Raw genomic sequence first — 13,186 nt, forward strand, 5'->3', positions numbered from 1 at the left:
CTGCCGTGGAGATGCACGGAGGCCCGGGTGCCCAGCAATCATTGTATGGATACTATTAGCTAGCGGGGGGGCGGGGTCAGTTCGCTGGATGGTTTGTGATGCAGAGCGATGCCAACAGTGCGGGTTCAATTCCCGTACCAGTTGAGGTTATTCATGAAGACTCCGCCTTCTCAACCTTGCCCTTCACCTGAGGTGTGGTGACCCTCAGGGCAAATCATCACCAGCCTATGGTCATCTGGGACTACCTTATCTTTACTGTTACCCAGGCTAGCTTTTGATTCCAGATTTTTATGAATTGAATTTAAATTTAGCTCCCCTGGTGGGATTTGAACCCACATTGCTGGAGCATTAACCTGGGCCTCGGGATTACCAATCCAGTAACCTTACGACTGCGCCACAACCTTCACATCCAGGGGAGTGGGAAGCTTTCCACCACTTGTAGGTGATATAAATTTCAGATAGGAAACCCATTTGAACATGGGCTTTTGTCAATCCAGCTCTCTTCACACTGGGTGTGACTCGCTGGTGTCACACATACCGTTTAGCATTGAGAAGGGTCAGACGTGTTGGTTCTGTTTCCGTCTCCCTGAACATGACGCCTAACGTCTCTACGATCACGATACACAACCTAAGCAGACAAGCAGAAATCATATTTCAGTAAATATTGACACCTGCCCCCTCGGCGGAACACCTCCATACAATCTGTGAAGCGTGACTCGGAACTTCGGCTTTGCTTGTCATTCTGGTTCTCCGCTCCAATCCCTCTCTGAGCTCCCCGTCCTCACCCATCTGCACTTTATCAAGGAAGCTCAACACAATGCTTCAGGTGCAGCACCTAATCTCTCCGCCAGGCACTTTACAACCTTCCGACCACAACACTGTGTTCATCTATTTCAGATCATAAGCCCTTCCCCCATTGGTTCCATTCCCATTTGCAGCTACTTTAGACCCATCGTTCATTTTGTTACTTTTCTCACTACCTCTTTCTTTGGCCTTGTGCCATTATCCCTTCCGTTTTTTTCCCCTATTTCCCACCTCTGTACCTTTTTAGAAACATCGGGGTGAATTTTCCACTTTCCGCCCGCCACGGGAATCATAGCGGGCAAGGGGCGAACCATAGAAAGATCCATTGACCTTGGGTGGGATTTTCTGGTTTCAGAGCGAGCGCAGTCAGGAAATCCCGCCCATAGAAACTAGAAGCAGGAGGAGGCCATTCGGCCCTTCGAGCCTGCTCCACCATTCATTTTGATCATGGCTGATCATCAAATTCAATATCCTGATCCCCCCCTTACCCCTACATCGCCCCAAGAACTACATCTAATTTCTTCTTGAAATCAGACAACGTTTTGGCCTCAACTACTTTCTGTGGTAGTGAATTCCACACATTCACCACCCTCTGGGTGAAGAAATTTCTCCTCACCTCAGTCCTAAAAGTCTCACAACACCAGGTTAAAGTCCAACAGGTTTATTTGGAATCACGAGCTCCTTCCGAGGAAGGAGCAGCGCTCTGAAAACTCGTAATTCCAAATAAACCCGTTGGATTTTAACCTGGTGTTGAGAGTCTTCTTACTGTGCCCATCCCAGTCCAATGCCGGCATCTCCACCTCAGTTCTAAAAGGTTTACCCCCCTATCCTCAAATTATGACCCCTAGTTCTGGACTCCCCCACCATCGGGAACATTCTTTCTGTTTCTACTCTGTCTATAGAAATATTTAAACCTGTTACGTCTCTTATTTCTGATGAAACATTAACTCTGTTTCTCTCTCCCCTGATGCTGCCAGAACCTTCTGAGTATTTTCCGTGTTTTCTATGTTTATTTCAGATTACCAATTCTTTCCCAAGACGTTATTCACAGGCACTCTGAGATCTGCAACTGCGCTGAGCCTGGCCTATCTGTTTAAAGCCCACTGCCATATACAAGACGGTACACATCGTTCCAAGCACACTCTCACTAGAGGCATGTACTATTACAGCAAGACTTTGTTATCCTGTTGGTTCAAGTCTTCCCTCGATGGTGAGCTACGGCTTCATAGTATCACCAAATCCCTACAGTGCAGAAGGAGGCCATTCAGCCCATCGGGTCTGCATCGACTCTCCAACTGAGCATCCTACCCAGGCCTACCCCCCACCCTATCTTCATAACGCCAAACATTTACCCCGCTAATCCTCCTAACCTACAAATCTTGGGACACTAAGAGGCAAATTAATATGGCCAATCCCCCTAACCTACACATCTTTGAACAGTAAGGAGCAATTTAGCATGGCCAATCCCCCTAACCTACACATCTTGGGACCGTAAGAGGCAATTTAGCATGGCCAATCCACGTAACCCACACATATCTTGGCATACTAAGGGGCAAATTAGCATGGCCAATCCATCTAACCTACACATCTTTAGACACTAAGGGGCAAATTAGCATGGCCAATCCACCTAACCTGCACATCTTTGGACACTAAGGGGCAATTTAGCATGGCCAATCCACCTAACCTGCACATCTTTGGACACTAAGGGGCAATTTAGCATGGCCAATCCACCTAACCTGCACATCTTTGGACACTAAAGGGCAATTTAGCATGGCCAATCCATCTAACCTACACATCTTTAGACACTAAGGGGCAATTTAGCATGGCCAATCCACCTAACCTGCACATCTTTGGACACTAAGGGGCAATTTAGCATAGCCAATCCACCTAACCTGCACATCTTTGGACACTAAGGGGCAATTTAGCATGGCCAATCCACCTAACCTGCACATCTTTGGACACTAAAGGGCAATTTAGCATGGCCAATCCACCTAACCTGCACATCTTTGGACACTAAAGGGCAATTTAGCATGGCCAATCCACCTAACCTGCACATCTTGGGACACTAAGGGGCAATTTAGCATGGCCAATCCACCTAACCTGCACATCTTTATTTGAAAAAGAGTAATGAGAATTTGTTGCAAATGGTGGGTGCCTGGAACTCTCTGCCGGGGGAGGTAGTGGAAGCAGATACGATAGTGACTTTTAAGGGGCGTCTTGACAAGTACATGAATAGGATGGGAATAGAGGAATATGATCCCCGGAAGATTCGGGGGTTTTAGTTCAGTCGGGGCAGCATGGTCGGTGCGGGCTTGGAGGGCCGAAGGGCCTGTTCCTGTGCTGTAATTTTCTTTGTTTGCCCTTTGTTCTATATTTGAGGAAAGGATTGGCTTCAAGTAACTTCTTAAATCCATCGAAACAAGTTACTTACTGTAGGTTGTTTGCCAGTTTGCGCTTGTCTTGATGGGTGCCAGAGTTCTCGGACTTTGGCAAGTGCTCCTGAAGTTTGCTGATAAGAAAGGGATACAAGTCGTTTGACTGCGGACAAGTCAAAACAGAACAAAAGGTCTTTAGTGAAAATCTAACGTTCAAACAAAAAGGAAGATGCAAAATACTTCAGGACTAATACGCTTTCTTATTTATCCGCGGGAGTCAGCTGTGCCTCAATTGGCAGAACGATCGTCTCAAAGAGTCAGAAGGTAACAGGTTCAAGCCCTGCTCCAGGCTCTGGAGAGACCGCAACAACATTAGACCACAAGACGTAGGAGCAGGAGTAGGCCATTCGGCCCATCGAGTCTGCTCCGCCATTCAATAAGATCATGACTGATCTGATGCTATAATCTTCAACTCCACTTTCCCATCTTATCCTCATAACCCTCGATTCCCTTACTATTAAAAATCAGCCCTGATCTGGTCCTATGTAATGAGACAGGAATAATTAATGATCTTACAGTTAGGGATCCTCTCGGAAGAAGCGATCACAGTATGGTGGAATTTAAAATACAGATGGAGCGTGAGAACTTAAAATCCAATACCAGCGATGGGGTGAGGGAGGAGTACGAGGCAAGTTTTTTACACTGAAGGTGGTGGGTGCCTGGAACTCGCTGCCGGGGGAGGTAGTGGAAGCAGATACGATAGTGAGTTTTAAGAGGCGTCTGGACAAATACATGGATAGGATGGGAATAGAGGGATATGGTCCCCGGAAGGGTAGGGAGTTTTAGTTCAGTCGGGCAGCATGGTCGGTGCAGGCTTGGAGGGCCGAAGGGACGGTTCCCGTGCTGTAATTTTCTTTGTTCTTTGAGTTGGCTAAGGTAGACTGGGAGCAAAAACTTTATATTGGGACAATTGAGGAACAGTGGAGGACTTTCAAAACGATTTTTCACAGTGCTCAGCAAAAGCATATACCAGTGATAAGGAAGAATTGTGGAAAGGGTGAAATCTCTCATGGTGATAGGTGTCGAGTGCTAGCCACCCTGAAAATTCTGGCCACTAAAATCTTCTTCGGCAGATGTAAAAGATCTCATGGAGGGATCTTGAAGAAGGGTCGGGGAGTTATCCCTGGTGTCCTGACCGAGGTCTTTTCCTCGATCAAGCCCACTTTTAAAAGGATTATCTTTTCATCCTCACATTGGTGTTTGTGGGAGCTTGCTGCACGCAAATTGGTTCTTGCACTTCCTACATTACAACTACCTTGGCTCATACTCAGGTCAGGGAAGGCACTAAATAAATGCACATTCTTTCTCGATGAGGCAGTAACGACCAGCTAAGTCGCAGGCTCCGAAATGCAGAGGGAAATCCTGAGGATTTCAAAGGCAGAATGGGTTATAAGAATGTATTTTTAAGAATCATCGCTGGCTTTCTTCAGACCATGGAGAGGTCCATTGACCTGGGGAGGGATTTGTGACCTTGGGGTGAGCGCGGCCAGAAGATCTCGCCCCGAGAATCTTGGTGGGGGGGGGTGGGGGGGGTGGGTCTCAGAAGTCTTTAAAGGGGGCAGGGCAGCTTGAGAGGGCTGTTAAAAATACATAAGTAAAGGTAAGGCAAAGTTGCCAGAGTACCAGATAACCATAGGCTGACTGGTGGTGATTTAACCTGAGGGTCGCCACATCTCAGGTGAGGGGCAAGATTGAGAAGGCAGAGCCTTCATGAATAACCTCAGGGAATCGAACCCACGCGGTTGGCGTCGCTCTGCATCACAAACCAGCCGTCCAGCCAACTGAGCTAAATGAGGGATCCTGTGTATGCGTCGCCCTGTTTGCTTCAGTCTACACAAAGGTTTTATTTTAAGATCCTTCTGCCTAGGCACAATTACATTTAAATGCTAGACTGTAGGGGTTAACTAACTCTGCTAAGCTGAACAATTGTATCTGCCTTGACTACATGTAGAATCAGAAGGCATGATGGGTTAGCTAACAATTGACTGCATTCCTGAAGGGTACACAATACAGGCAAACAACAGTTTCCCATAACAGCAGCTGTGAGGATTGTTTATCTCGATGGAGCCAGCCTACAAAAAACACTTCCAATAACGAGATAAGGGTTGGAGACAGCATGTGAAAAGCACTCCTACTACCGAGATAAGAATTGAAATATATTTTTGATTTTAGTGTATGTGTTCGAGTTCAGTCCAGTTCAGTTCTTAGATTCCGCTGTAGAGGGCCTGGAGAAACCAGTCTCCAAGTTTGCTTTTTTTGCTTCTGTCTGATTAGCATTGCTGCCTCACATCGCCAGGGACTCGTGTTTGATTCCTGGCTTGGGTCACTGTCTGTGCAGAGTCTGCACGTTCTCCCCCCCGTGTCCGCTTGGGTTTCCTCCGGGTGCTCCGGTTTCCTCCCACGTCTCAAAGATGTGCGGGTTAGGCGGATTGGCCCTGCTAAATTGCCCCTTGGTGTCAGGGGGAACCTAGCTAGAGTAAATGCATGGGGTTATGGGAATAGGGCTTGGGTGGGATTGTGGTCGGTGCAGACTCGATGGGCTGAATGGCCTCCTTCTGTACTGTAGGGATTCTATAATTCTTTAAGTTCTTTTTCAATAAAAGAAAACCATTTTAAAACTCGTACCAAATCATAGAAGAAATCATAGAACCCCTACAGTGCAGAAGGAGGCCATTCGGCCCATCGAGTCTGCACCGACCACAATCCCACCCAGGCCCTACCCCCACATATTTACCCGTTAATCCCTCGAACCTATGCATCTCAGGGGCAATTTAAACCTGGCTAATCAACCTAACCCGCACATCTTTGGACTGTGGGAGGAAACCGGAGCACCCGGAGGAAACCCACGCAAACACGAGGAGAATGTGCAAACTCCACACAGACAGTGACCCAAGCCGGTAATCGAACTCGGGACCCTGGAGCTGTGAAGCAGCAGTGCTAACCACTGTGCTACCGTGCCGCCCGTGCTGTCCTCTTGTCGAATGAATGGACCCAACACACACAAAAAGGCACTGAGGACTTTACAAATACAGCTGTCGCGAAGGAAAGCTGAGGGGATGACAGGAAAGTCTTACCTTCCAGAAGAGTTTTTTAATAGTGAAATTCCTGCGGGCTGCTGTCTTCAGCTCCTGGAACAGACAGATGTTGTGTTCCAGTCGATTATCGCTGTGCAGTAACTCCGCGGTCAGCTGGCTGAAAAGCTTATTCGTTTCCTCTGAACTGGCACAAGACAGATCGAGCTCATCAGAGAGTGCACAGAAAGCTGCCAACGCCTACGTCAAATCCAGTCAACTTAACAAGCTCACAAAGGGAACGCATTATCGTCGAGGGAGCCGCAGATATAACAAAATAAAAGCAAAATACTGCGGATGCTGGAATCTGAAACAAGAACTGAAAATGCTGGAAAATCTCCGCAGGTCTGACAGCCTCTGTGGAGAGAGAATAGGGCTCTGACGAAGGGTCATCCAGACTCGAAACGTTGGCTCTATTCTCTCCCCACAGTTGCTGTCAGACCCGCTGAGAGTTTCCAGCATTTTCTGTTTTTGTGGCAGAGATATACTCCAGCAATAAGAAATTCAATGGAAAATGTCAGGCATTTTGTTGCATTTTATGTATAAATCTACATCCAAAATACCGGGCACTGTTTTCAATCATAGAATCCTACAGTGCAGAAGAAGGCCATTCAGCCCATCGAGTCTGCACCAACAACAATCCCACCTAGGCCCCTATCCCCGTAACCCCACATATCTACTCTGCGAGTCCCTGTGACATTGAGGGGCAATTTAGCATGGTCAGTCAACCCAATCTGCACATCTTTGGAGTATGGGAGGGAACCGGAGCACCCGGAGGAAACCCACGCAAACACGGGGAGAATGTGCAAACTCCACGCAGACGGTCACCCGAGGCCAGAATTGAACCCGGGTCCCTGGCGCTGTGAGGCAGCAGTGCTAACCACAGAGCCACCGTGCCACCTTCATTTAAGAAAGGATATAAATGCATGAGAAACTGTGCAGGAAAGATTCACTCGACTAATTCCTGGAAGGGGAAGGTTATCTTATGAGGAAAGATTGGGCCTGTATGGCATGTTGGCCTTCATTGCGAGAGGTTTCGAGTGCATGAACAGGGATGTGTTGTTGCAATTATACAGGGCCTTGGTGAGGCCACACCTAGAGTATTGTGTGCAGTTTTGGTCTCTTTTTCTGAGGAAGGATGTTCTTGCTCTCAAGGGAGTGCAGCGAAGGCTGAATCCGGGGATGGTGGGACTGATGTATGAGGAGAGATTGACTAGGTTAGGATTGTTTTCGCTAGGGTTCAGACGAATGAGGGTGGAATCTCATAGAAACTTATAAAATTCTAACAGGACTGGACAGGGTAGATGCAGGGAGGATGTTCCCGATGGTGGAGGAGTCCAGAACCAGGGGTCACAGTCTGAGGATTCAGGGTAGACCATTTAGGACGGAGATGAGAAGACATTTCTTCACCCAAAGAGTGGTGAGCTTGTGGAAGTCATTACCACAGGAAGTAGTTGATGCCAAAACATTGAATGTATTCAAGAGGTGGTTAGATATAGCACTTGGGGCGAACGGGATCAAAGGTTATGGGGAGAAAGCAGGCTTTTGAATTGGACTTTCAGCCATGATCCCAAGGGATCTTCAGACCTCAGTTATGCATTTAACCAAAACTGTGTATTTTTGGGGGAAATAGGAATATTCAAATATGGGTGGCACAGTGGTTAGCACTGCTGCCTCACAGCACCAGGGACCCGGGTTCGATTCCCGGTTTGGGTCACTGTCTGTGCGGAGTCTACACATTCTCCCCATGTCTACGTGGGTTTCCTCCGGGTGCTCCGGTTCCCTCCCACTGTCCAAAGATGAGCAGTTTAGGTTGACTGGCCATGCTAAATTAATCCGAGTGTCAGGGGGACTAGCAGGGTAAATATGAGGGGTTATGGGAATAGGGCCTGGGTGGGATTGTGGTCGGGGCAGACTCGATGGGCCGAATGGCCTCCTTCTGCACTGTAGGGTTTCTATGATTCTATGACTTAGCAGACAGAGGCCACTCAGCCCATTGAGTCTGCTCCATCATTCTGATGTGACCATTCTTAACTCCATTTTCCCGCCTTATCCCCATAACCCTCGATTCCCTCACTGATTAAAAATCTGTCCATCTCAACCTTGAACATACTTAATGACTCAGCCTCTACTGCTCTCTGCTGTGAGGAATTCCACAGATTGACTACCCTGAGAGAGGAAATTCCTCCTCATCTCTGTCTTAAATGGGCGACCCCTTACTCTGAGATTATGTCCTCTGGTCCTAGACTCTCCTACAAGGGAAAGCAACATCTCAACATCCACCCTGTCAAGCCCCCTGAGAATCCAATATGTCTCAATAAGGTCGCCTCTTACTCTTCTAAACTCCAATGAGTACAGGCCCAACATACTCATCCTCTCCGTATATGAAAATCCCTCCATACCCGGGATCAACCGAGTGAACCTTCCCTGGACTGCCTCCAATGCCAGAATATCTTTCCTTGGATAAGGGGAGCAAAACTGTTCACAGTACTCCAGGCGTGCACAACAGCAGGAGTTACCTGTGCGATTTGGGACCTCGGGCCGGAGATAATGTTGCACTTATTCTTGCATACGCTGGGTCCTGCATTAGTGTCGACCGCTGCGGGGAACATTAAAAGAAAAGAAGCATTAACGAAGGTGAAAACGAAGCAAAGGCAGCAAAATACCGGACCTCTCGCCTGTACTTACAATCATATAATTGTTCCACGCACTTTTTAAATGGAGGAAGATTAGCGAGGACATAGAAATGATGTAGAGGTGAAGCTCGGACTCTTGTTGCTTATGTTGTCCGGTTATCCTCTTGTCTGGCTCTGGCGTGACATCGCTTGCATCCGATCGATGTTCCTTAGCGTTCCTGTGCCAGCTATAAGGACTTCCTGCTAACTGTTCCATCGACACGGAGCTGTAAGAAGGTGCTCTCAGTGCTGGGACGGTAGCTGTCCTCTCCTTCGGAGGGACTGGCAGCGGGCGGCCGTTCAGAGGCGCAGATACACAACGCTCTGCGCTACGTTGATCAGACAGTTTCAAGTTCTTCAAGGCGGAGGTGGGGAAGGAGGCCGGATGCTTCCGTGTGGAATGTGGCTCCCCGGATTCTGCTGCGTTCTCCCTGAAAGTGAGAAACAGGCTAGTTAATTAAGAGGAATATTCCTCAGGAAGGAGCGTGGGAACAGGAGGAGGCCACTCAGCCCTTGGTACAAGGCTGAAAACTGCCCACATATGGAATATTGTGAGGAATTTTGGGCCCTGTAACTAAGGAAGGATGTGCTGACCTTGGAGAGGGTGCAGAGGAGGTTCATGAGAATGATCCTGGGAGTGAGAAGCTTGATGTACGAGGAGCGTTTGAGGACTCTGGGTCTGTACGCGATAGAGTTTAGAAGGATGAGGGGGAGGATCGTATTGAAATTTACAGAATACCAGAAGGCCTGGATAAAGTGGATGGGGAAGATGTTTTCATTGGTGGGAGAGACTTGGATCTGTGGGCACAGCCTCAGAGTAAAGAGACAACCCTTTAGAACCAAGATGAAGAGGAATTTCTTCAGTCAGAGGTGAATCCCTCAGTGTATTTATTAGTGTCACAAGTAGGCTTATGTTAACATTGCAATGAAATTACTGTGAAAATTCCCTTGTCGCCACACTCCGGCTCCTGTTCGGGTACACTGAGGAAGAATGAGCATGGCCAATACGCCTAACCAGCACGTTTTTCGGACTGTGGGAGGAAACAGGAGCACCTGGAGGAAACCCACGCAGACACGGGGGGAACATGCAGATTCCGCACAGACAATGACCCAAGCCGGGAATCGAACCCGGGTCCGTGGCGCTGTGAAGTAGCAGTGCTAACCACTGGTGCCGACCATTCCCCCATCCCCCCCATGTAGGAAACCTCCCCCCCCCCCGCCCCCCCCCCGAGCCCTGCCCCGTAACCTCATTCAGAGTCCACCCCTCCATCATGACATCGTGGGACCTGCCTCCGGGATTTGTTTTCCGGAGTGTTCTAAAAATTCGGCAGGAAAAGAAATTTGTCGGAAGTGCAGCCGGCAGGCTACACATCACTTTCCTGCCTTGTACACCACGTGGAGGGAATCTTGCATCTTGAGTTGCTGAATTTGCCGAGTGGCCTCCTTCTGCACTGTAGGAATTCTATGATTCTAATAGTGAGAAACCATCAGTGGGACACAAGTACGATGCAAAAGCTGAAGTTTACAAGATTTTCCAAAAGAAAGAAATCACCCATATCAGTCTTTAACTCGGGGGGGGGGGGGGGGGGGGGGGGGGGGGGGGGGCGGCGGGGGAAGGAGTGCAGCATCAAACTCTGAGCAACAAAGGAAAGTGAGCGAGCGGTGAGTATTACGGTTGCTGTGGCCAATAATCAGGTTTCAATTACTCTTCCTCAAGCCACTGTCTGTCTCTTCCACGTTGGGTGCAATGGATAACGAGCTGGCATTTGATGCCTGCGACCCTTTGCATAATTAGCGTCTGTGCTCAGTGAAATGGCTGGATTCACATGACTTTGTACAGCTGTAAGTAGAGCCAATTTAATCTGAAAAGTGGCCATGTGTCTGGACAGTAATCCAGGCGGAGAGGACTTGGGTTTCTTTGAACGCCGTCATGTGAATCATTGACTTGCCTTTCAGATAGTGTGGTGAGAAAAGTATTTGTCAGCTTAATTTGGATTTGGGTTACTGGCAGTTACGGTCTCCATTTTCCTCATTTAAAAAGGTCTTCCTGAAGCTAATTATGGAAAAGCTGACCTTGCTTCTCTGCAAGGTCAAATACTTCAAATCCTTTTTGAATATACTTATCAACTAATTCTCCAATGCGTTAAAAAAAGAGATCAAGGTGGAATAACCTGAGGTTTAGAGATATTAGCCAGAATTTTACCGCCACACCCGCCCCGATTCAATTCTCCGTTGGCCTCGGGCAGGATTTTACGAGCCTCACCCAAGCGAGGGTTGTAAAATACCGCCATTCTGTTTGGGGTTGATATCAGGAGAAAGAGTCGAGAGCTTCAAGTTTTTAGGTGTCCAGATCACCAACAACCCTGTCGTGGTTCCCCCCATGCTGACACTATTAGTTAAGAAAGCTCACCAATGCCTTGTACTTTCTCAGAAGGAAATTTGGCATGTCAGCTACGACTCTCACCAACTTTTACAGATGCACCATAGAAAGCATTCTTTCTGGTTGTATCACAGCTTGGTATGGCTCCTGCTCTGCCCAGGACCGCAAGAAACTACAAAAGGTCGTGAATGTAGCCCAATCCATCACGCAAACCATCCTCCCATCCATTGACTCTGTCTACACTTCCCACTGCCACGGCAAAGCAGCCAGCATAATTAAGGACCCCACGCACCCCGGACATTCTCTCTTCCACCTCCTTCCGTCGGGAAAAAGATACAAAAGTCTGAGGTCACGTACCAACCGACTCAAGAACAACTTCTTCCCTGCTGCTGTCAGACTTTTGAATGGACCTGCCTCGCATTAAGTTGATCTTTCTCTACACCCTAGCTATGACTGTAACACTACATTCTGCACTCTCTCCTTTCCTTCTCTATAAACGGTATGCTTTGTCTGTATAGCGCGGAAGAGACAATACTTTTCACTGTATACCAATACATGTGACAATAATAAATCAAATCAAAATCAGGAAGCACTGCTTCATGTGCGCAATAGCTATTGAGGCTGTTGAACTCGGTTGAAAATGTCACCATTGAGATTATTGTTAGTTGAAAGTATTAATGGACATGGAACAAAAGGAAATAAATGGAGTTAAGATACCGATCAGTCATGAGTGACAGAACAGGCTCAAGATCATAAGATATAGGAGCAGAATTAGGCCATTCGGCCCATCGAGTCTGCTCTGCTATTGGATCATGGCCGATATGTTTCACAACCCCATTCTCCCGCCTTTTCCCTATAAACTTTGATCCCCTTACCAATGGAAAGTTAAAGTTTATTTATTAGTGTCACAAGTAGGCTTACATTAACACTGCAATGAAGTTACTGTGAAAACCCCCGAGTCGCCACACTCCGGCGCCTGTTCGGGTTACACTGAGGGGGAATTTAGCATGACCAATGTACCTAACCAGCACGTGTTTCTGACTGTGGGAGGAAACTGGAGCAGCCGGAGGAAACCCACACAGACACGGGGAGGACGTGCCGACTCCGCACAGACCAGTGACCCAAGCCTGGAATCGAACTCGAGTCCCTGGCGCTGTGAGGCAGCAGGGCTAACCGCTGTGCCACCGTGCTGTCTGTTTGTTGAGCCAGGAGTGCGTTGGAATAGTCGAGTCTGGAGACCACTGAAGGCGTGGGCGAGGGTTAAAATGGTGAAATAAAAAGGAGAGAGAAGACGGGCAGCTCCTCCCATAGAACAGGAGAAGGAAAACAAGGAGAGGAAAAGAAATGTACGCTGCACAAAATATAGATCCATTTCTGAACTCCTGCACACTGCCGCACGCCCACTTCCTGCCCTGTTCCCCCCATTTAGGCCGCAATCCCTTTGCCTCAACAACTGTGAACATAAAGAGTGGTCGGCATTGAGAGTAAAATCACAGAGGCAAGTTAAAGTTCTCAGAAGCACTGAAACAGCCCAGTCCTATCACTGGTGTTAAAGTTAAAAAAAGTTCGCAAGTTTATTTATCAGACACAAGTTGGCTTACATTAAAACACTGTAATGAAGTTATTGTGAAAATCTGGTGTCTACAGCTTTGCACTATTCCTTTCGCATTTTGACATCTCTTGTTGCTTTGCATATTAGGCATAGGTTTAAGGTGAGAGGGGAGATACACAAAAGGGTCCAGAGGGACAATTTTTTCACACAGAGGGTGGTGTCTGGAACAAGCTGCCAGAGGCAGTAGTAGAGGCGGGTACAATTTTGTC

General features: G+C 47.8%; 1 protein-coding gene across 1 annotated transcript; it reads right to left on the minus strand.

Annotated features, from left to right (window-relative positions):
- Positions 1-538: 538 nt before the first annotated feature.
- Positions 539-9,416, minus strand: LOC144491192 (uncharacterized protein C12orf56-like; the record flags this gene model as incomplete). The annotated part of the gene is made up of 5 exons (XM_078208872.1): positions 539-628; positions 3,236-3,342; positions 6,314-6,458; positions 8,830-8,909; positions 8,999-9,416. Coding segments are annotated over 5 exons (840 nt in total), but the record flags the coding sequence as incomplete, so codon positions are not given.
- Positions 9,417-13,186: the final 3,770 nt, after the last annotated feature.

Source organism: Mustelus asterias, unplaced genomic scaffold (assembly GCF_964213995.1).
Source record: "Mustelus asterias unplaced genomic scaffold, sMusAst1.hap1.1 HAP1_SCAFFOLD_4693, whole genome shotgun sequence".
Taxonomy (NCBI): Eukaryota; Metazoa; Chordata; class Chondrichthyes; order Carcharhiniformes; family Triakidae; genus Mustelus; species Mustelus asterias.